The sequence below is a fragment of the Hyperoodon ampullatus genome, assembly GCF_949752795.1.
Source record: "Hyperoodon ampullatus genome assembly, chromosome: 11".
NCBI classification, from domain to species: Eukaryota; Metazoa; Chordata; class Mammalia; order Artiodactyla; family Ziphiidae; genus Hyperoodon; species Hyperoodon ampullatus.
In genome coordinates, this window is record NC_136924.1 from 93174029 (window position 1) to 93199014 (window position 24986).

At 38.7% G+C, this 24986-nt stretch overlaps 1 protein-coding gene across 1 annotated transcript in view; it reads right to left on the reverse strand.

Moving 5' to 3' along the window:
- Positions 1-24724, reverse strand: part of CREBL2 (cAMP responsive element binding protein like 2) — a gene marked incomplete at both ends in the record, with an annotated part of 53909 nt that extends 29185 nt beyond the window's left edge. The window contains 6 exon segments of the mRNA XM_079714980.1: positions 4898-5042; positions 6216-6413; positions 16152-16172; positions 16176-16203; positions 22841-23000; positions 24661-24724. Coding sequence (XP_079571106.1) covers positions 4898-5042; positions 6216-6413; positions 16152-16172; positions 16176-16203; positions 22841-23000; positions 24661-24724 — 616 coding nt within the window.
- Positions 24725-24986: the final 262 nt, after the last annotated feature.

The window sequence follows — 24986 nt, forward strand, 5'->3', positions numbered from 1 at the left end:
GAGGGAAGCGGAGTAGCTCAGTTGAGCCTCTAATTGAAAATCACAACCAGAGGAGAAACACTTCAAGCACAACGGGGACATTCCATTGAAGAGCCCCGTTCATTTGGAATGTTTGTTTTGAAAACAGCTCTTCTGGGGAATTCAAAAGGTACTGAACAAAGCAACGTAGAGTAAGTCTTGGGCTGTTTTGCAAAATAAAAATATACATTTGAGTAGACCAGATGGCAAAAACATACCCATTACAATCTGAACACTATATTTAAAAAACTTAAATTCTGAAGGCCTGAATATTAACAATCTTTAATCTATCTATATTTGTGATCCTAAAAGGACATTAAATACTCTTAAACCCCCAGTCCTCCAAAACACAGAGAGGCCCAACAGACTGGGCTAGTGGTATATCAGTTGTCACACAGTACTAGACTAGAGATCTGAGTCTGCGACCTAAGCACAAGAGATCTTCGGGAACTCAGGCTAAGGGGAAGCACTTGATTCAAATGCATGGCCTCAGAGAAGGAGGGAGGTACCTCATCACCTGAAACCACGTGGTCCATCTCATGTTCCCCCTCACAGACAAGCTAGACTATTAAACTACTTCGTAACAAAACGCATATTGTTTGGAAGCCAAATGTTTGCTTCATTAGAGCAAAGAACAATTACAATTTAGCAGCAACAGAGAACACAACTCCTGATTTAACGATGGGAAGGAGAAGAGAGAGTGTTACAGTGCCCCAGTCGGGACATCAAAAGATTCCCAGGTCTGAGTGTATCATGTTATGAGTGTGATTCCTCAACCATCACTCCATTTGGTAGCCAGGAAGAAAGCAAAGGTCGCTGTGATGGGAACTGGAGGGAACTCCTCTGCCTCCTGCCCCTCCTGACAGGCCCCCTGGCGACTCTGGCTTCAGTGCTTCACTCCAGAGTGGAGGCACGGCCAGGGCTGCATCGGATGCACACCCACAGTGTGTTTCTCTCTGGCTCAGAATACATTCGTAAGGAAACTCAAATCAGGGAAGAAACTAAGTGTTCTGGTTATGGCTACCGCCATTAGATCCACCAGCAATGTGTCCCTCATTTCGTTCCAGATCTCTTGAGGCAGAAACTCCATCTCAGCAGCTAATTTCATCCTATTTTCTTTAGAAAAATTCTCCAAATATGGTGATTACCCAACGAAATGTGTGTGAACATTCACTCCTGCCCTCCCCATATACATATATAGACATACAATAGAAACACACTGTATGGGTTGTCAAGACAATGTATGTTACTGAAATGCCTAACAGGTTACTTCTTATTTAAAAATAAAGTTTGACTAATTATTCTCCAAGTACAGATTAGGCCCTAGCAAACCTGTATAAATACAGTTTGAGAAGACAGCAACAAAAGTTTTATTTAGGGGCTATCTTAAGGGCTTTCTTGATGGATTTTGTTAATGTGTACATTATTTAAAACGGGCATACCATTATGGATTATAAAAATAGAAATGTATATATTTGTTAATACATATTCACAGCTTATGCTGGAATGGCTCACAGGAGAAATGGTTCATGCAGAAAATAAACATTACTCAAGTAAATATAAAGAAATAAGATTAGGTCCATAAAGGCTGAGAAATTATAGTCAGTAATCAGCCCATTTGTTTTCTCTTTGTAGGGCAATCAAAAACATGAAAGGAAGTGACACCTAAACACACATACACATACAATTACATGAATTACATGGAAAGAATATAAATTAACCAATAAAGCAATGTGGAGTTGAGGTGCAAAAAATATAATCTTCACTCATTCTCTCTACTGTGCTTTCAAGCATTGCAACATGTTAAATGCCATGGGTGGCAATACCAACCAGAACAGGTCTGAATGTCTGTAAATTTTCTAAGTGTTGAAAACTAAAGCAAAATCCTTTGAGATCTATGATCACACATTTTGGTAGAAATTGCAAATTTACAGAGATGACTGAGCAGTAGGTAGTAAATGGAGCCAAGAAGTACAATCTTGCCTATTCATCCTCCATAAGAATCAGAATATTGGCTTCAATCACTGACTCATCATTTTATATGCTCTTCACCCTGAAAAATAAAGTTACCAACGTAAGAATGCTTTTTTTTTTTTTTTTTTTTTTAAATAAATTTATTTATTTATTTTGGGCTGCGTTGGGTCCTCGTTGCTGAGCGCAGGCTTTCTCTAGTTGCGGTGAGCGGGGCCTACTCTTCCTTGCAGTACGCAGGCTTCTCATCACAGTGGCTTCTCTTGTTGCGGAGCACGGGCTCCAGGTGCGCAGGCTTCAGTAGTGGCATGGGGGCTCAGTAGTTGTGGCTTGTGGGCTCTAGAGCGCAGGCTCAGTAGTTGTGACGCATGGGCTTAGTTGCTCCGTAGCATGTGGGATCTTCCCAGACCAGGGCTCGAACCCGTGTCCCCTGCACTGGCAGTTGGATTCTTAACCACTGCACCACCAGGCACAGGGAAGTCTCAAGAATGCTTTTAAAGTCAATGAAGTTTGGTTAACCTGTTTCAAAATGCATGCTTTTTTTTTTTAATTTAGTATCTACGGGAAGGCTATTTTCAAATACAGACTGAAAGAAAACTGAACTGATTTGGCTTTTTTTCATTAATTGAATTTAGATTAAGGCAAATGTTACCTCATCTAAAAAAAGCTATAAAAAGCCAATCCTTCAGTTTTATAAAAAATTTTTTAAAAGATAAAAAGTTTGTAAATTTCCTTATAACTACTTTCAAGTGCTCCCAAAGCAATCACAATGATGAAGGAATCAACATATGGCATCTTCATTCTAAAACCTTAACAGTCTCTCCAACAAATGGTGCTGAGACAACTGTATATTCACATGCAAAAGAATTAAGCTGGACTTCTATCGCACACCATATTGAAAAATTAACTCAATAGATCAATGATCTAAATATAAGGCCTAAAACCATAGAACTCTTAGGAGACAACACAGGGCAAATCCTCATGACCTTCGATTTGGCAATGGATTGTTAGATACGGTACCCAAAGCATGAACAACAAAATTAAAAATAGATAAAATGGTCTTCCTCCAAATTAAAGTCTTTTGTACACCAAAGGACACTATCAAGAAAGTGAAAAAATCTACAGAATGGGAGAAATATGTGTAATCATATATCTGATAAAGTTCTAGAATCCAGAATATATAAACAACTCTTACAATTCAACAACATAATGAAAGACAACTCAATTAAAACACAGGGAAGGGACATAAAGAGACAATTTTTCAAAGAAGACATATACAAATGGCCAACAAGCACATGAAAAGTTGCTCAATGTCATTAGTCATTAGGGAAATGTAAATCAAAACCACAATCAGATGCCACTTCACTAGGAAGGCTACAGTTTTCAAAAATGGAAAATAAAAAGTGTTGGCAAGACACAGAGAAATGGGAAACTTCATATACTATGGTGGTAATGTAAAATATTTCAGCCACTGTGGGAAACAATTTGTGGTTCCTCTAAAAGTTAAATATAGGGCCTTCCCTGGTGGTCGAGTGGGTAAGACTCCGTGCTCCCAATGCAGGGGGCCTGGGTTTGATCCCTGGTCAGGGAACTAGATCCCACATACATGATGCAGCTAAGGAAGTCAGCATGCCACAACTAAGACCCGGCAACTAAGACCCGGCACAGCCGAAATAAAAATAAATAAATAAATAAATAATTTTAAAAATAAATAAAAGTTAAATATAGAATTACCATATGACCCGCAATTCCACTTCTAGGTATATACCCAAAACAACTGAAAACAGGTACTCAAATACATACTTGTACATGCATGTTTATAGTAGCACTGTTTGCAACAGCGAAAGGTAGAAACAAATATCCATCAATGGATAAATGGATAACAAATTGTGGTATACATATACAATGGAATATTATGCAATCATAAAATGGAATGAAGTACTGATACATGCTACAAGGTGGATGAACCTTGCAAACATTATGCTAGGTCAAAGAAGCCAGACACAAGAAGTCACACACTGTGTGATTCCATTTATACGAAATATCCAGAGGAGGTAAATCCATAGAGACAGAATGCAGATTCATAGTTAACAGGGGCTGGTGGGAGGGGGTAATAGCGAGCAACCTGCTAATGCATTTGGAGTTTTCTTTTGGGGTGATAAAATGTTTTCTAACCAGACGGAGGTGGTAGTTTTACAACACTGTGAATGTACTAAATGCCTCTGAATTCTGACTTTAAAATGATTAATTTTATGTTATGTGAATTTCTCCTTAATTAAAAAAAAATCCTTACAGGTGATGGGCTACTGTACTAGATAGAGCCTGAACTAGGTGAGGACAGGTTCTACCATTATAGCTGTGTGACCTTGGGCACCTTACCAAGCAGCACCTGTGCTATTTCTTCATCTATAAAATAAAAAGTACAATGATACTTAATACAATTACTGGAGGAAATAATTACGATAAACATAAGTGAAAGTACTTTGTAAATCAAAATCAAAATAAAAGGTATTGTTGTTATTAACAGTAACTAGGGAATTCCCTGGCGGTCCGGGGGTTAGGACTTCGCGCTTTCACTGCCGAGGGTGCAGGTTCAATCCCTGGTCGGGGAACTAAGATCCCGCAAGCCGTGCAGTGCGGCCAAAAAAATAACTAGACTGGTACACTCTCACTTATTGACTGGATCTACTTTAAAATTTTTCCATGAATTTATCAGTTGCTCTTTATAGACCCCATGTATAATGCATTTCAATATTTAGAATCTAATGCCAGTGCACTTGCTTATTAGTGTATTACAAATGACATAAACATTTTATTTTATTTGAAGACACAGGAAGGAAAGTGGTCAACAGAAAGTCTACTTTAAGTCACTCTTCTAAAGATAAACTCTCCCATGTACTGTACTCACAGGAATTGCTGTTAGTGTCTGTCTTCCCAGCTTTCATGTGCCTGCTTGAGTTCTGCTGAGATTTGTTCTGCTCTTCTCCAGTGAGTAGGGCCTTTATTTCAGAAGGGATTTTCCCTTGGTCCATTGCCATGCACCACTGCTTGTACTGAAATATGTAAAATATATTTAAATAAAATTTTACTAGTCAGAGTTCAGCAGCCACAGGTGGAAATCCTAGACATAAGAACTCCCATAACTAGAGGTCAAAGTGGCTGCAGGGAATCGCACCTTCTGTTGTATTCCTGTTTATAACCTGGGGCATGGATGAGGCCTGCTATGTTCAGAAGAGGGTGAAAAACTACTGCTGAATCTTCTTGTGATGTGCTGGAGTAGTGCTCAGATTAAAAAGGGCCCTCTGGCTAAAAGAATATCTCCCCATGGAGTGCCACTCATTAGAATTCATCTCTTTTTGCTGACAGTCACATTATTATTTCTACTCCTAAAATAAATAATTTTGTAACTTCCTTTCTCTATTTCATAAATATTCACTAAACATCTACTTTCTACCAGAGTGTGTACTATGGACTTTGGGGGTATAAAAGACTAATCAGTCCAAAGATTATGTCCTCCAGTGGCTTACAGTGCAGAAGGTGAAAAATAATTTACAAGTCAAATTCAACGTATTAAAAAAAGTCTACTGAATAGTGTACATTTGGACTCTCTTCATGACCCAACTTACTTTTCTTACCTTCTAAAAAGCTGGGGGTAGCCTGTCCCAGTTTTGTAATGATCATGTTAGTATTAGCTCTCTCTTTTCCAACCTGTCACCTCTTCCCCTGAGCTCACAGTACTAATGGGGTTTCTATTCCCTTTTACCTATTCTTTTATGTGTCTACAGCTACTACCTAAAGTCTGAATGAATGAATAAAACCAGGCCAAATAGTATCATACTATGCATATTGCTATATACTGTTATACTGCTTTTTCCACTTAGCAATATCTTGTGTCTTTCTACATCAGTAAATATACATGTGCACTGTGATTTTCATGGGCTGCAAAGTAGTCCAATACATGAATGTAGTATAATTTAACCAATCCCCTACTGTTGAATATTTTGGTTATTTTCAATTTATTTTTTCTGTCATAAACAATCCCTTAAAGAAATAGTCACTTTCCACTCCCACCAGCAATGTATGAAAATGCTTATTTGCCTATGTGCTGGCTAACAGATTAATATGCTTTCCCATGTTCGTCAACTGGATAGCTAAAAACTGGTATCTTCATGTTTTAATATAGCTTAGGTTGATTGTTTCATGCGTTTATTGACAGACTTTCTTACCATTTCCAGTTCCTCTCTGAGGGCACAAATGGCTCTTTCCCGACTGGATACCAACTCTTCCAAATACTGATATCTCAGTTTTTTTCTGGCCCGGCATTCTCTTGCACTCTGCCGGCTCCTCTCGAGTTTTGCCTTCAAGTCAATTTTGGCTGGCTTTCGACCACGTTTGCCGGGCTTCTTCACTTTACCTCCAACCACCTTCAGCAAGAGAGAGAAGCAGTTAATTTTGTTCCTAGTTCTGGGTCTAGGAAAGTGACTGCAGCTGCATATTAGCAAGGAAAACATTTACAAATAACAAATAAATGGAGCCTGTGGAACTAAGAAAGCATAATCCCATCAAATGCCTTATGATTCTTTGCTTCATAATTTCTTTTTCTGATACTTTTGATACCATGAATGTGAGAGAAGAAATAGTGTAAGTTTTCATTATTTCTTCAATAATAAACTTTTTTTAATAATAAACTTTACAGAGCTTAACAGTAAACTTTATGAACCATATGTAGCTAGATAGTAAAAAACTAAAAGATTGCCATTAAATATTTTGTTCACATAGAATTTTTATTGACTTAATAAGTAAAAAAAAAAATTGAAAATTGTAAGTTCAGTATGATCTCAATCTTATAAAACAACACATAGAAGAAAGGATCATAAAAGGTCAGTGGCGGGGAGGAATCAAGATGGCAGTGTGGGAAGACGCGGAGTTAGCATCTCCCCACAACTAGGGCACCTGATGGCCGCTGGTGGGGGGAGGCTCTGACCCCCAAGGAGACGGGAGGAACCCCAAAGTGAACCGGTAGGACATAGGGGGACCGAGGAGGTAGGAGAAGTGGAGGCCAGACAGGATCAGCGCCACTGAGGCCAGGGAGATCAGGAGAGGCAGGTGGGAGGGACTCTTCCAAGAAAAGCAGGAGAGGAGTGGAGGGCCATCACCCGGCCCACTCAGGCCCAGGGAGCCTGCTGGGCTCCCAGGTGAGGTCCCCTGCCCTCTGAGACTGGGGTGGGGGGTATGCCTGGGCCCTTTCTGTTCCTTGAGCCTAAGCCCCACTCCCAACAGCACCCAGGGCCTTTTCCAGCCCTGTGGGTCCTGAGCATTGGCCCCGCCTACCACCCAAAACTCACCCTTGTTTAGGCCCCGCCCTCCACAGCCAAGGCCTCCCCCCCCTTTTTTTTCCTTTCCCTCCTCCTCTCTTTTACTATTGTGGTACTGATATACCTACTGGTTATTGACATATCTAAATTTTTATTTTTACATTCTTTCTAACATATCTGTTAGTTTCTTAGTCTAATTTTATTTTTTACTTTATTATTTTTCTTTTTTTGTTTTCTTGCCACCCCACATGGCTTGCGGGATCTTGATTCGCGAGCCCGGGGTCAGGGGGAAGCTCCTGCGGTGGGAGCTCCGAGTCCAAACCACTGGACTAACAGAGAACCTCAGACCCCAGGGAATACTCATTGGAGTGAGGTCTCACAGAGTTCCTCATCTCAGCACCAAGACCCAGCTCTACCCAATAGCCTACAAACTCCAGTGTTGGAAGCCTCAGGCCAAACAACCAGTAAGATAAGAACACAATCCCGCACCTTAAAAAAAAAAAAATGAGTTGGCACAAAAATATGTCACAGATGAAGGAGCAAGGTAAAAACCTACAAGACCAAATAAATGAAGAGGAAATAGGCAATCTACCTGAAACAAAATTCAGAGTAACAATAGTAAAGATGATCCAGAATCTTGGAAATAGAATGGAAGCACAGATTGAGAAAATACAAGAAATGATTAACAAAGATCTAGAAGAACTAAAGAACAAACACAGATGAACAACACAATAACTGAAATGAAAAATGCACTAGAAGGAATCAATAACAGAATAACTGAGGCAGAAGAACGAATAAATGAGCTGGAAGACAAAATGGTAGAAATAACTGCCGAGGAGCAGAATAAAGAAAAAAGAATGAAAAGAATTGAAGACAATCTCAGAGACCTCTGGGATAACACTAAATGCACCAACATTCGAATTATAGGGGTCCCAGAAGAAGAAGAGAAAAAGAAAGGGTCTAAGAAAATATTTGAAGAGATTATAGTTGAAAACTTCCCTAACATGGGAAAGGAAATGGTCACCCAAGTCCAGGAAGTACAGAGAGTCCCATACAGGATAAACCCTAGGAAAAATACACCAAGACACAAATTAATTGCAAAAACAAAAATTAAATTCAAAGAAAAAATATTAAAAGCAGCAAGGGAAAAACAAAAAAATAACACACAAAGGAATCCCCATAAGGTTATCAGCTGATTTTTTAGCAGAAACTCTGCAGGCCAGAGGGAGTGGCAGGATATACTTAAAGTGATGAAAGAGAAAAATATACAACCAAGATTACTCTACCCAGCAAGGATCTCATTCAGATTCGATGGAGAAGACAAAAGCTTTTCAGACAAGCAAAAGCTAAGAGAATTCAGCACCACCAAACCAGCTTTACAACAAATGCTGAAGAAACTTCTCTAAGCAGGAAACACAAGAGAAGAAAAAGACCCACAAAAACAAACCCAAAACAATTAAGTAAATGGTAATAGGAACGTACATATCAATAATAACCTTGAATGTAAATGGATTAAATGCCCCAACCAAAAGACACAGACTGGCTGAATGGATACAAAAACAAAAACCATATATATGCTGTTTACAAGAGACTCACTTCAGACCTAGGGACACATACAGACTGAAAGTGAACGGTTGGAAAAAGATATTCCAAGCAAATGGAAATCAAAAGAAAGCTGGAGTAGCAATACTTGTATCAGATAAAATAGACTTTAAAAAAGACTGTTACAAGAGATAAGGAGGGACACTACATAATGATCAAAGGATTAATCCAAGAAGATATAACAATTATAAATGTTTATGCACCCAACACAGGAGCACGCCAATACATAAGGCAAATGCTAACAACCATGAAAGGAGAAATCGACAGTAACACAATAATAGTAGGGGACTTTAAAACCCCACTTACACCAATGGACAGATCATCCAAACAGAAAATAAATACAGAAACACAAGCTTTAAATGACACAACAGACCAGACAGATCTAATTGATACTAAATAACCAAGAGATCACTGAAGAAATCAAAGAAGAAATTTAAAAATACATAGAAACAAATGACAACAAAAACACGACTCCCCAAAACCTACGGGATGCAGCAAAAGCAGTTCTAAGAGGGAAGTTGATAGCAATTCAGTCTCACCTCAAGAAACAAGAAAGATCTCAAATAAACAATCTAACCCTACACTTAAAACAACTAGAGAAAGAAGAACAAAGAAAATGCAAAGTCAGTAGAAGGAAAGAAACCGTAAAGATCAGAGCAGAAGTAAATGAAACAGAAATGAAAGCAATAGCAAAGATCAATAAAACTAAAAGCTGGTTCTTTGAGAAGATAAACAAAGCTGATAAACCCTTAACCAAACTCATCAAGAAAAAAACGGGAGAGGATGCAAATCAATAAAATTAGAAATGAAAAAGGAAAAATCACAGCTAACACTTCAGAAATACAAAGGATTATAAGAGACTACTACAAACAAATATATGCCAATAAAATCGACAAACATGAAGAAATGGACAAATTCTTGGAAAGGTGCAATTTTCCAAGAGTGAACCAGGAAGAATTAGAAAATATAAACAGACCTATCACAAGTAATGAAATTGAAACTGTAATTAAAAATCTTCCAACAAACAAAAGTCCAGGACCAGATGGCTTCACAGGCGAATTCTATCAGACATTTAGAGAAGAGCTAACACCGATCCTTCTCAAACTCTTCCAAAAAATTGCAGAGGGAGAAACACTCCCAAATTCATTCTATGAAGCCACCATCACCCTGATACCCAAACCAGAAAAAGATACCACAAAAAACCACAAAAAAAATTATAGACCAATATCACTGGTGAACATAGATGCAAAAATCCTGAACAAGATACTAGCAAACAGAATCCAACAGCACATTAAAAGGATCACACACCATGATCAAGTGGGATTTATCTCAGGGATGCAAGGATTCTTCCGTATATGCAAATCAATCAATGTGATGCACCACATGAACAAATTAAGGAATAAAAACCACATGATCATCTCAATAGATGCAGAAAAAGCTTTTGACAAAATTCAACACCCATTTATGATAAAAACTCTCCAGAAAATGGGCATAGAAAGACCCTATCTCAATATAATAAAGGCCATATATGACAAACCCACAGCAAGCATCATACTCAATGGTGAAAAACTGAAAGCATTTCCACTAGGATCGGGAACAAGACAAGGATATCCATCTCGCCACTCTTATTCAACATAGTTTTGGAAGACCCAGCCACAGCAGTCAGAGAAGAAAAAGAAATAAAGGAATACAAATTGGAAAAGAAGACGTAAAACTGTCACTGTTTGCTGATGACATGATTCTATACATAGAAAATCCTAAAGATGCCACCAGAAAACTACTAGAACTAATCAATGAATTTGGTAAGGTTGCAGGATACAAAATTAATGCAAAGAAATCTCTGGTATTCCTATACACCAGCAACAAAAAATCAGAAAGAGAAATTAAGGAAACACTCCCATTTACCACTGCAACAAAAAGAATAATATATCTAGGAATAAACCTGCTTAAGGAGGCGAAAGATTTGTACTCAGAAAACTATAAAACACTGATGAAAGAAATCAAAGATGACATAAACAGATGGAGAAATATACCATGTTCTTGGGTTGGAAGAATCAATATTATGAAAATGACTACATTACCCAAAGCAATCTACAGATTCAATGCAATCCCTATCAAACTACCAATGGCATTCTTCACAGAATTAGAACAAAAAATCTTACAATTTGTATGGAAACACAAAAGACCCCGAATAGCCAAAGCAATCTCGAGAAAGAAAAATGGAGTTGGAGGACTCCCTGACTTCAAACCATACCACAAAGCTACAGTAATCAAGACAGTATGGTACTGGCACAAAAACAGAAATATAGATCAATGGTACAGGACAGAATACCCAGAGATAAACCCATGCACATATATGGGCACCTAATTTACAACAAAGGAGGCAAGAACATACAATGGAGAAAAAGACAGCCTCTTCAGTAAGTGGTGCTGGGAAAACTGGACAGCTACATGTAAAAGAATGAAATTAGAACACTCCCTAACACCATACACAAAAATGAACTCCAAATGGATTAAAGACTTAAATGTAAGACAAGGCACTATAATACTTTTAGAGGAAAACATAGGAAAAACGCTCTTTGACATAAACCACAGCAAGACCTTTTTTGACCCACCTCCTAGAGTTATGGAAATAAAAACAAAAATAAACAAATGGGACTTAATTAAACTTAAAAGCTTTTGCACAGCAAAGGAAACCATAAACAAGACAGAAAGACAACCCTCAGAATGGGAGAAAATATTTGCAAATGAAACAGACAAAGGATTAATCTCCACAATATACAAACAGCTCATGGAACTCAATATAAAAAAAAAAATCCAGTTAAAAATGGAGGAATATCTAAATAGACATTTTACCAAGGAAGACAGACAGATGGCCAAGAGGCACATGAAAAGATGCTCAACATCACTAATTATTAGAGAAATGCAAATCAAAACTACAATGAGGTATCACCTCACGCCGGTCAGAATGGCCATTATCAAAAAAGCTAGAAACGATAAATGCTGGAAAGGGTGTGGTGAAAAGGGAACCCTCCTACAGTGTTGGTGGGAATGTAAGCTGATACAGCCACTATGGAGAACAGTATGGAGGTTCCTTAAAAAACTAAGAATAGGGGCTTCCCTGGTGGCGCAGTGGTTGAGAGTCTGCCTGCCGATGCAGGGGACACGAGTTCGTGCCCCGGGCCGGGAAGATCCCACGTGCCGCAGAGCGGCTAGGCCTGTGAGCCATGGCTGCTGAGCCTGCGCGTCCGCGTCCGGAGCTTGTGCTCCGCAGTGGGAGAGGCCACAACAGTGAGAGGCCCGCATACCACAAAAAAAAACAAAAACAAACAAACAAAAAAACTAAAAATAGAACTACCATACGACCCAGCAATTCCACCCCTGGGCATATACTCTGAGAAAACTGTAATTCAAAAAGAGACATGCACCACAATGTTCACTGCAGCACTACTTACAATAGCCAGGACATGGAACCAACCTAGATATGCATCAACAGATGAATGGATGAAGAAGATGTGGCACATATATACAATGGAATGTTACTCAGCCAGAAAAAGAAATGAAACTGAGTTATTTGTAGTGAAGTGGATGGACCTAGAGTCTGTCATACAGAGTGAAGTAAGTCAGAAAAGAGAAAAACAAATACCGTACGCTAACACATATATATGGAATCTAAAAACAAAAAAAACAAAAAAAACGAGTGGTACTGATGAACCTAGTTGCAGGGCAGGAATGAAGAGGTAGACATAGAGAATAGACTTGATGACATGGGGTGGGAGGGCGAAGTGAGAGCAGCATCGACATATATACACTACCGAATGTAAAATAGTTGGCTGGTGGGAAGCAGCAGCATAGCACAGGGAGATCGGCTCCGTTCTTTGCAATGACCTAGAGGGGTGGGATAGGAAGGATGGGAGGGAGGCTCAAGAGGGAGGGGATATGGAGACATGTGTATGCATGTGGCTGATTTGCTTTGTTGTGCAACAGAAAGTAACACGGTATTGGGAAGCAATTATACTCCAATAAAGATTAAAAAAAAAAAAAGGTCAGTGAGGATTTCTCTGATAGGTGTGATCATAAAAAGCTTTTTTCTCATCTGTATTTTTTAATGATTTTTAAATATTTACAATTAGAAAAACATAAAATTTGTATATAAAATTATGTGTATAAATAAGTAAATAAGAATCCTAAACAATTGGGCTATCAATTCCCTCTTCAAATTTGTTGAGCCCAAGGGAACACAAAGAAGTCCCTGAAATCTTCAGGATAACTGTCTCCTGCCTTTAGAAGTCTATAATTATAACCCTAGACTGTCTCAGGAGATTTCTACCTGCTCCCACTGGTGTCATAGACATCCTCTCAATATCCCTGTTACTCATTTACCTGCATAGGCACAGTTTTTTGGTGACTGCCAGAGTAATTTAATCTTCTTCACTGTTTAGCTTTGGAACCTCCCCAAGTTCTTATATAAGATGTAACTATGAGATAAAGATGATGAATTTTAAAATACATGAAACTGAACTTATACAGCAAATGAATTTCCTTTAAAGGAGTCACTTTGAAAGGGGTAAATTTATTCCAATGAATAAGCTTTCCTGGAAGCTGCTTTTGGAGCCAGTTTCTTACAAGCCACAACACAATATTACTTTCACCGTATTATTTTTGAATGATATGTTATTCTTTAAATTCCCAATCTGATGGTCCGCTTTGTTTATCTGACGAGGTTCCAAATGATGTCTAGGTCTTTCTGAAAATTACCCTCAGAGAATAAAAATGTCACTACTTTAGTATACTGAAAGGAATATTGTTGAGGCTTTAAAAGGCAATTCTAAAAGAGAAGATGCAAAACTCAAACACTGGCAAATCATTGGAATAAATGTAGAAGTCTTACCAGGTAACAAAACTAAAAGGATCAAATCTCCATTTGGATATAAAAACTCTAATTTGTTCGTGTGTTTGGAATCACTATTAAGACCATAAACCAACAATGCCCAGTACCCTATAAAGATCAGATCTTTACTCGGTATCATAGTTAGGTCAGGAAAACCAAACTTCAAATGTTAATCAGCTACCTTTACCAGAAACTGTGTCATAACAAGACGGCTAACCACTGCATCTAGCATTTTATAGGATGGCTCTGAAATGAGACTGAATACTCTGAGGCTCTGGAAAAAAATCCTTTCCACCACCATCTTCAACGCTAGCTGCTTCAGTACTACTCCCAAATTAGTTTTAATTTTCAAAAACTGGTCTTTCAAAGCTTTCCTATTCTGTATCATCACGTTTTGATTCCAATATAATAATATATACCTCAGGAAACTTTTTCAAAATCAAATATATGATTAGCACTTGAAGGATAACTAGTTGATCCAAATATTACTATGGGCTAAATTTTAAATTATGCCTATATTATATCAACTGCACAATTTCAATAAAGTATTTTGAAATCACCCTAGATTAAAACAAAGTGTATTTGCTATTGATACAGTCTTTAAAAAGCAATATATTTATAGCCTAAACTCACATCTATAGTGAAATAAATGGTAATCACATCTATTATGTAGTAAAATGAGTCATCAGTCACATACCACTCACTATAATCCAATACCTTATATATTGCTGTTTTTAATTAATTCAGGAATGGAATTCAGGAATGGCTGCCTTTGAGAAGCCAGCAAGAGGACAGAGTGTACTGCACAGACTTCACTGATTTTTTACACAAAGCTAGAAGTGTCATAAAAATCAAACAAAAGGTATAACCCTTTGTTTAGTTTTCATGGTAGCAAAATATTTAAACTGGAATTATTCTATTCCTTTTTTTAAATTAGAAAGGCACAGTAAATGAATCCAGGGTTCCTGCATTTTATGTCATCTGTAAAATTATATTTAAGACCACATAACCACCACTTCTCTAGCTTAATTTTTCCTCAGTAATAGACTGAATTATTGGCTTTTGGTGTCAGCTAAAATCTGATTAGTGTGCCAGTTTTCAAGAGAGTGAAACACATCACAGGATTATTATAAATCTTAAGTAAAATAATGTATGAGAGCACTTTGTTAGGAAAAAAAAAAGGGTATTATACAAATATAGGTTAGTATACTAGTTGCCTTAACAACTGAACTTTACATAAACCATAAAGACTGGGAAACGGATAAGGGAAGTTAATAAGAAATGAGGAACCAGGGGACTTCCCTGGTAGTCCAGTGGCTAAGACTCCACACTCCCAATGCAGGGGGCCCAGGTTCGATCCCTGGTCAGGGCACTAGATCCCACATGCATGCCACAACTAAGAGTTCGCATGCCACAACTAAAGATCCTGCGTGCCGCAACTAAGACTCAGCACAGCCAAAATACGTTAATTAGTTAATTTAAAAAAAAAAGAAATACATGCTGTATTTTAAAAAAAGAAAAAAAAAAGAAATGAGGAACCAGAAACTAAAACTGAAATCAACCCCACAAATTCCTTAAATGTGCTGAGCCAAAAATTAGTCTTACCAATGTTTCTTAGAATTTTCATAAACTCAGTGATAACCACATTGTCCCCTTGCTCTCTCTTATTCTGTGAGGAAGTACATTAATGTGGCTAAATAAAAGTACTGATTTTTATGCACCAACACAAACGCCAAAAAGAAAACTATGAAAATAACCCCCCAACTTAACTTTTTTTCTGTTGTAGTTTTCTTTCTACCGACATAGGGCCACGTGAAAATTTAAATAGCTGTTTTTGTAACATGGTACCTCTTTATCGGCTATCTATTTTACCTCCTCTTCCTCCCCAAAACACATTTGTGAGCTGCAGAGAAAAGGTCCTAAGGGAAACACTCACAAGGCCTGTCTCCCTAACCCACACCACCAAGAAAAGCAACCTGCCAGCCATTGATTTTGTCTTGCCCTGCACAGGGAACTTATTTCACAAAGGTAGGATATTAGAGATGTTAGATTTCAGCAGGGCCTCTGCAATTCTAAGTCTGTCTTCATTATATGTTAAAAAGGTCCTACTTCTCTGTTAACTATCTGTTTTTAACACTTTCTCCTTTGAGATAAGCTAAAACTAAAGGTCATGATTTTTAGAAAGTAAGCACCAAGGACTCTGTCATATTTTACCTTAGTACACAATAAGTCTTTAATAAATATGACAGATAAAACACAAAAGACATTCCTAAGTAGCCAATGAGTCATAGAAGACATCACAAGGGAAATAAGAAAAATACTTTGAGATGAATGAAAATGAAAACACAGTATACCAAAACTTTATGAGATACAGCTTAAGCAGTGCTCAGAAGTAGCCATAAACACCTAAATGAAGAAAGATTTTAAAATCAATAACCTAACTTTCTACCCTAAGAAACTAGAAAAAGAAGAGTAAATTAAACCTAAAACAAGTAGATGGAAAGAAATAATAAATATCAGACTAGAGATAAATAAAACAGAGAATGGAAAAACAACAGGGAAAAAAATATCAATAAAACCAAAAGTTGGTTCTTCAAAAAGACCGACAAAATTGACACACCATTAGCTAGACTGACCAAGAGAAAACATTCAAAATCCTAAACTCAAGACTGAAAGGGAAGACATCACTATTACCTTTACCAAAGTAAAAATGGTTTCACGGGAATATTATGAAAAATTGCCAAAAAACTAGATAACCTAGTTGAAATGGACAAATGAAATGGACAAATTTCTAGAAAGACACAAAGTAGCAAGACTGACTCAAGAAGAAATAGAAAATCTAAAAAGACCTATGACAAATAAAGAGACTGAAAGAGTAATCAAAAAATTTCCCATAAAGACAAGTCCAGGTGACTTCACTGGTAAATTACCAAACATTTAATAAATTAACACTAATTCTTTAAAATCTCTTCCAAAAAGTGGAAGAGGAAAGAACATTTCCCAATTCATCCTATGAGCCAGTATTAGCCTAATACCCAAACCAAAGATATCATAAGAAAACTATAGACCAGTATGCCTCACGAATATAGATGGAAAAATCTTCAATAAAATACTAGCAGACTAAATCTAACAGCATATAAAGAGGACTATCTACCATAACTATGTGATTTATCCCAGGAATAAAGGTTGGTCTAACAACTGAAAATCAATTACTGTAATACACCACATCAAAAGGAAAAAGGACAAAGATTACATGTTCATCTCAATAGACTCAGAAAAAGCACTTGACAAAATCCAACACCCTGGGGTTTCCCTGGTGGCACAGTGGTTAAGAATCTGCCTGCCAATGCAGGGGACATAGGTTCGAGTCCTGGGGTCCGGGATGATCCCACATGCCGCGGAGCAACTAAGCCCATGTGCCACAACTACTGAAGCCCGCATGCCTAGAGTCCATGCTCTGCAACAGGAGAAGATACCACAATGAGAAGCCCACGCACCACAACGAAGAGTAACCCCCACTTGCCGCAACTAGAGAAAGCCTGCGCGCAGCAACGAAGACCCAATGCCAATTAAAAAAAAAAATCCAACACCCTTATATGATTTTAAAAAAAAACCAAAACACTTGAAAAACTAGGAATAGAAGGGAAACTCTTCAACCTGGTAAAGGGCATCTATGAAAAAAAACACAGGGTTTCCCTGGTGGCGCAGCGGTTGAGAGTCTGCCTGCCGATGCAGGGGACGCGGGTTTGAGCCCTTGTCTTGGAAGATCCCACATGCCGCGGAGCAACTGGCCCCGTGAGCCACAGCTACTGAGCCTGCGTGTCGGGAGCCTGTGCTCCGCAATAAGAGAGGCCACGATAGTGAGAGGCCCGCGCATCGCGATGAGGAGTGGCCCCCGCTTGCCGAAACTAGAGAAAGCCCTCGCACAGAAACGAAGACCCAACACTGCCAAAAGTAAATAAATAAATAACATTTAAAAAAAAAAAAAAAACACAGCTAACATCATTTAAAGGTGAAAGATTGAATACTTTCCCTCAAAGATCAGAAACAAAACAAGGATTTTTGTCTTCTCTTGTCACTTCTATTCAACATTGTACTGGAGGTTCTAGCCACAGCAATTAGGCAAGAAAAAGAAAGAGAAGGCATTCAGATTACAAAGGAAAAAGTAAAACTATTTATATTTGAAGATGATATGATCTTATATATAAAAAACCCTAAGGAATCCACAAAAAAACTATTAGCGCTCATAAATGAGTTGAACAAAGTTGCAAGACACAAGGTCAATATACAAAAATCAGTTGTGTTTCTATATACAATGAACAAGCTGAAAATGAAATTATGAAAACATTCCATTTAGAATATCATCAAAAAGAATAAAATACTTAGGAATAAACTTAATAAAAGAAGTGCAGGGACTTCCCTGGTGGTCCAGTGGTTAAGAATCTGCCTTCCAATGCAGTGAACATGGGTTTGATTCCTGGTCAGGGAACTAAGATCCCAAATGCTACGGGGCAGCTAAGCCCGCACGCCTCAACTACAGAGCCCATGCGCTCTGGAGCCTGCACACCACAACTAGAGAGCCTGCGTGCCACAACTAGAGAAAAGCCCATGCACCGCAACGAATACTGCATGCCGCAACAAAGATCCCACGTGCCACAACTAAGACCCAACTCAGCCTAAAATTTAAAAAAAAAAAAAGTGCAAGACATATACTGAAAGCCACAAAAATCACTGTAAGAAATTAAAGAAGACCTAATAAAAAGAAAGACATTCCATGTTAATGGATTGGTAGACTTAATATTGTTAAGATGACAATATTCCCCAAATTGAGCTACAGATTCAACACAATTCCTATCAAAATTCCAGCTGACGTTTTGCAGAAATTGACAAGATAATCCTAAAATTCATATGGAAATACAATGGACCCAAAAAAGCCAAAGCAATCTTGAAAAAGATGAAGGACTCACACTTTCTGATTTCAAAACTTATTAGCTACACTAATCAAGATAGTGTGGTACTGGCACAAGGACTGACATACAATACAGATCAATGGAAAAGAATTGAGAATCCAGAAATAAACCTTTACATTTACGGTCAGTTGATTTTCAACAAGGTGCCAAAACAATAGAGAAATGAGGAAAGAATAGTCATTTCAATAAACAGTGCTGGAACAACTGGATATCTACAAAGAAGAATTAAGTTGCACTCCAACAACATGCCATACACAAAGACTAACTCAAAACAGAACAAAGGTCTGAATGTAAGAGAGACAACTATAAAACTCTTAGAGGAAAACACACGAATAAATCTTTGTGACCTTGGATTAGGCAATGGTTTCTTAGGTATGACCTCACAAGCAACAAAAGAAAAATTAACTTTGACTTCACAAAATTAAAAATGTTCTGCTTCAAAGGACACCATCAAGGTGAAAAGACAATCCACTGAATGGGAGAAAATATTTGTAAATCATAGATATGATAAGGGACTTACATCCAGAATATATAAAGAACACTCACAACTCAACAATAAAAAGATAAATAATCCAATTAGAATGTGGGCAAAGTATCTGAATAGACATTTCTCCAAAGAAGATATACAAATGGCCAATAAGCATATGAAAAAATGCTTAACATCATTAGTCATTAGGGAAATGTGAATCAGAATCATGAGATACCACTTTAAACCCACTAGGATGGCTATATAATCAAAAAGACAGCCAAGAACAAGAACTGGTATAGATGTGGAGAAATGGAACCCTCATACATTGCTGTTGGGAATGTAAAATGGTGGCCACTTTGGAAAACAGTTTGGCAGTTCCTCCAAAATATTAAACACAGAATTACCATATGACTCAGCAATTCTAATTCTAGGTGTATCCCCAAAAGAAATGAAAACATATGTCGCATAAGAACTTGTACACAGATGTTCAGAGCACCATTGTTCATGATAGCTAAAAAATGGAAACAACCCAAATATCTATCAACTGATGAATGGATAACAAAATGCGGTATATCCATACAATGGAATATTATTCAGCCATAAAAAGGAATGGAGTACTGATACATGGTACAACATGGATGAACCTTGAAAACATTATGCCAAGTGAAAGAAGCCAAATACAAAAGGCCACATACTATATGATTCCATGTACATGGAATGTCTAGAATAGGCAATCTATAGCAACAGAAAGTAGATTAGTGGTTGCTTAAGGCTGGAAGGAGAAGGAGATAATAGGGAGTGACTGCTAAAGTTTTTGTTTTGTTTTTAATTAATAGACTTTGTTTTTTAGAGCTGTTTTCAGTTCACAGGAAAATTCAGCAGAAAGTACAGAGTTCCCATATATCCCCTCTCTCTCTGCCTGCACAGTTTCACCTATTAACATCTTGCATTAGTGTGGTACATTTGTTACAATTGATGAACCCCATGTTGATATATTATTAAGAAGTCAAGTCCATAGTTTACTTAAGGGTTCACTCTTTGTGTTGCACAATTGTATGGGTTTTGACAAAGGCATCGTGTCATATATCTACCATTAGAGTATAATACAGAGTATTTTCACTGCCCTAAAAATCCCCTGCTCTCTACCTATTCCTCCCTCCCTCTCCCGTGAAACCTTGGCAACCACTGACCTTTATTACTCTACAGTTTTGCCTTTTCCAGAATGTCATATAGTTGGAGTCATATAGTACGTAGCCTTTTCAAACTGGCTTCTTTCACTTAGCAATATGCATTTAAGTTCCCTCACACCTTTTTGTAGCTTAATAGCTCGTTTCTTTCTATTGCTAAATAATATGAATAACATTCCATTATATAACAGTTTGTTTATAAGGGTTTCTTTTGGGGTGATGAAAATGTTCTGGAATTAGATAGTGGTGATCATTGTACAACTGTGTGAATACACTAAAAAATCACAGAATTATATACTTGCAAAGGATGAATTTTATGGTATGGGCTATTTTAAAAAATGACATGAACCTTAGAGAGCAGAAAGAATAGCAGCAAAGGAAGAATCAAGGTGGCACAGAGACACAAGCAGATGAGAAAGGACACGAGGGAGGGGAGGGGTCAGGCATAAAGCTCCTAATTTATGAGTTTCAAACGGCTGAGAATTAAGATAAAACTACTGCATTTAGCCAAGAGGGAGTTCCTGATGCCACAGGCTCCCCAGTCAACGGGTTGAACGTCTGTGGAAAGAAGAGGTGTGACTGTAGATGCACGGCCCTTTAGGGGCTTCTTCAAATGAGGAGGACTCCAGTGTCCAGATGAAATCCTATTCCAAAGATTCTTGGATTTTACTTCGGCTTTTTAGGAACAAACAACAAAAACAAATTCAGAGCTAAACCTGGGCGTGCAGGGAGCAAGCACTCACTGTGGGCGAGGCCTCGAGCGAGGCCTCCACGTGTCAGGCTCATGTTATTTCACACCAGCGGAGGTAAACACTGTTGTCCTCATCTTCTTCAGGTAAAGAGGGGAAAATTAATTTCTTTATTTAACAACCATTTATTGAACACTCACTTTGCCCCAAACACTGTCAAACTCTAGGAATATTAATGTAAGAAGGTAGGGTCCTTCTCTTTAATATATTTATTAGATTTCTGAAATGCAGCAGACATGAAATAAACACCATTATAAAGGGCAGGACATCAGTACATACAGGAGTGCTGCTGGGAGAGGGATGGATGCGCGCGCGCACACACACACACACACACACACACACACAGATAAGCATAGTGATCTCTTTATTTCATGGATATAAAATCTAGATAGAACCCAAGTCCCCTGATGAGCATCACAGCAACTGACTCAAGATGCTCAGTTGTCACAAGATGACTCACTATCATCAAGCGTGACTATTTCCCTTCTAGATTCCTAGGTAGGACTCATTAACCTGAACATATAACTCCCTGAAAAGGCTCTAAAACTGACAGATGCTTTAAATGCAGTGCTATATTAATGCTATATAGTCATTCGTTTAATGACTGGATTCATTTAATCCAGCTCACTGTGACATCAGTCACTTGATGGAGGGCAGCGGTGAGGAGGCTAACTAACAAATGTTTTCATTTTATGCATCTCTGAAATTTCCCTCTGCTCTTGCGACCCTCTGTGCCCACCCACTGAAGTCATGCCAGTTTGTTCCTTTACAACAGGTCTGATTTAGCTCTTCTTCTCTATTCCTACTACCTACGTTACTACCCTACTTACAGAGTATTGCCGTGGGTTTCCCAGTGGGTCTCCCTCCCATCCCTCCTTTTCCATCCTTACTTCCCTGGTTAATCTATCTTGCAAAGAACTGCCAAGTTAGCCTTTCTTTTCAGCTTATTAAAATAACTTTAGTGTATTTTTCTTTTCATTGTGAAAAAGTAATACCTGATCATTATAGAAAGAACAAACTGTAACGGCCCTTTGGCCATGTCACGCTCCAGCTCAAGGGAAGGCCTCTGGCTCAGCACTGCTTACCAGGTCACCAAATCCAGAATACTGACTTCCTGTAGCTGCTGTAACAACCACCACGAAGTTGGTGGCTTAAAACAACAGAAATGTACTCTCTCTGTTCTGGAGGCCAGAAAGCTGGCAGGGCTGCTGCACTCCCTCCAGAGGCCCTAGGGGAGAAGCCATCCTTTGCCTCTTCCGGCTGCTGGCAGCTGTGAGCATTCCTTCCTTTGTGGCCACGTGGATCCAACCTCTGCCTCTGTGGTCACACTGCCTCCACAACTGTCTGTCAAATCCCCCTCTGCCTCACTCTTAGGAGGACACTTGCCATTGGATTTAGGGCTCACCCAGAGAACCCAGGATAAATTCCTCCTCTCAAATACTTAACTAAATCACATTTTGGGCCATATAATATTCACTCTTTTACCATATAAGGGGATATTTACCGGTTCCATTAGCACATGGATGTATCTTTTTAGCGGCCACCATTCAGCCCACTACATCCACGCTCCTGCTCACCGAGCCAATTTTCTCTTTCGTTTTTCCCAACAAGTCATGCCTGTGTCCTTGGGGAGCTCACCCCACGCCCTGCACTCCTCCCTATACTCACCATTTCTCTAAACGCTCCCTCTCCACCCCCGCCCCTGCCGCCCGATCCAAACCTGCAAATATTATGCTCCCTTTGGTTAGGGCCAGCCCTGGCCCTCTTTCTGTGAAGCTCTTGCTGACAGTCACCTTCTGTCCACACATTATTTTTCGTCTCCGAATCTCTGGAACATATTGTCACCATCACGCTGAATTTACACGGTATACTGGTTATTTTTAGTGGCCTCACAGATTTAAGTTCTATCTCCTCCAAGTGATGTGCACACCGCAGGCACAGAAGCTGTGTTTTCTATTCCAATCCCCACTGTATCTGGCCCAGAGCCAGGCATTTAAAAGGCATTTATTAAAAGACTGATAATTGGATGAATAAATGCAAAGAAAAATTAGCAATATTTTGCAATTTAATTTAAATTGGTATTACTATGACCACCACTACCACCAGCTTATAGAAGTTGATAAAAATAAAAAGAAAACCAAACCTCTCTCATAAGGGATATAAAATCTCAAAAACCAATCAATAACTCTTATTATTTTACCACCCTTTTAGCACTTATTTACATCCTAATGCTCTAATTCTTTTTTTAAAAAATATATTTATTTATTTATGGCTGTGTTGGGTCTTCATTGCTGGGCGCAGGCTTTCTCTAGTCACAGCGAGTGGGGGCTACTCTTCGTTGCGGTGCGCGGGCTTCTCATTGTGATGGCTTCTCTTGTTGTGGAGCACGGGCTCTAGGCGCGCGGGCTTCAGCAGTTGTGGCACGTGGGCTCAGTAGTTGTGGCTCGTGGGCTCTAGAGTGCACGCTCAGCAGTGGCACACGGGCTTAGTTGCTCTGTGGCATGTGGGATCTTCCCGGACCAGGGCTCAAACCCATGTCCCCTGCATTGGCAGGCGGATTCTTAACCACTGCGCCACCAGGGAGATCCCCTAATGCTCTAATTCTTAAGGCAACCCATAAAAGTTTCAAGTTGTTAAGTCTAAGAGAATTACTGCATTTACATGAAGTGGCAGCATCAGCCCCAGCTAAGAAGGAAAATAGCAGGAAAGCTTTTTTCACTTTTCTTTTGAAAACATAAAGTGAAACGTTATCTGCCATCGATTAAAGAAAAATAAGATAGATATGAATGCGGCCAGCCACTGCTCTTTACCACTTTAAAGAAAAGAAACAAGCAGCTATACTTTCATTTGGTGTTAAGGCTCCCGTAACTTCCTTCACAGCTGTTGGTTAGGCTTCTTCTCTTTTCTTATTTACCAGATCTTCAGAAAGAGAGAAAGTCCAATCACATCTTCCTGCTGCTAACCCTTCTGCCAGTTTTTCTCATCAACAGAGGAGAAACAAGATAAAGCAGGCATTTCTGACCGTTAACTCCTGCCTCTCCTCTCCCAACCCCTAATCCTCCCTTTCCCCAGCTATTACTGTTTGAAGCTAAATATAATACTACATGTATTTTAGCAATGCCCCAAACTGTTACAAACTGACTCAGTAAGAGTGGCCTACAGGCATATCTCATTTTATCGTGCTTCACTTTACTGCATTTTTTTACAAACTGAAGGTTTATGGCAACCCTGCATTGTCAGATGATGGCTAGCATTTTTTTGCAGTAAAGTATTATTTAAGTAGGGTATGCACTTTTTTTTAGACATAATGCTATTGTATACTTCATCGACTACAGTATAATGTAGACATAACTTTTATATGTACTAGGAAACCAAAACATTCATGTGACTTGCTTTATTACATACTTGCTTTACTGCAGTAGTCTGGAAATGAACCCACAGTATCTCTGAGAGGTCGGCCTGTCTACTTACCTGTCTCTGCTTCTTACCACCCACTCTTCCTCGACCACTACATTTTGGCTTCTGCTCCATCACTCTGTTGAAACTTCTCATGCGAGATTCATAAACAATCTCCTGTTTTTGAAGTCCAATGGATACTTTTTCACTACTTACTTTAGGTGGAATAACAACCTTTTTTTTCTGGTTCTCCTGTATCACTAACCTCTCCTTTTCAGTTTATTTTGCTGAGTCATATTCCTTGGCCTCTTCTGATCATTTTAAAGTTTTCCAGGGTTCTGTCTCTTTAGCTCTCTCTTCTGTCCACCTTCTTCATCCTTCAAGGATTTTATGCATGCTGCATCAACCACAACCTACC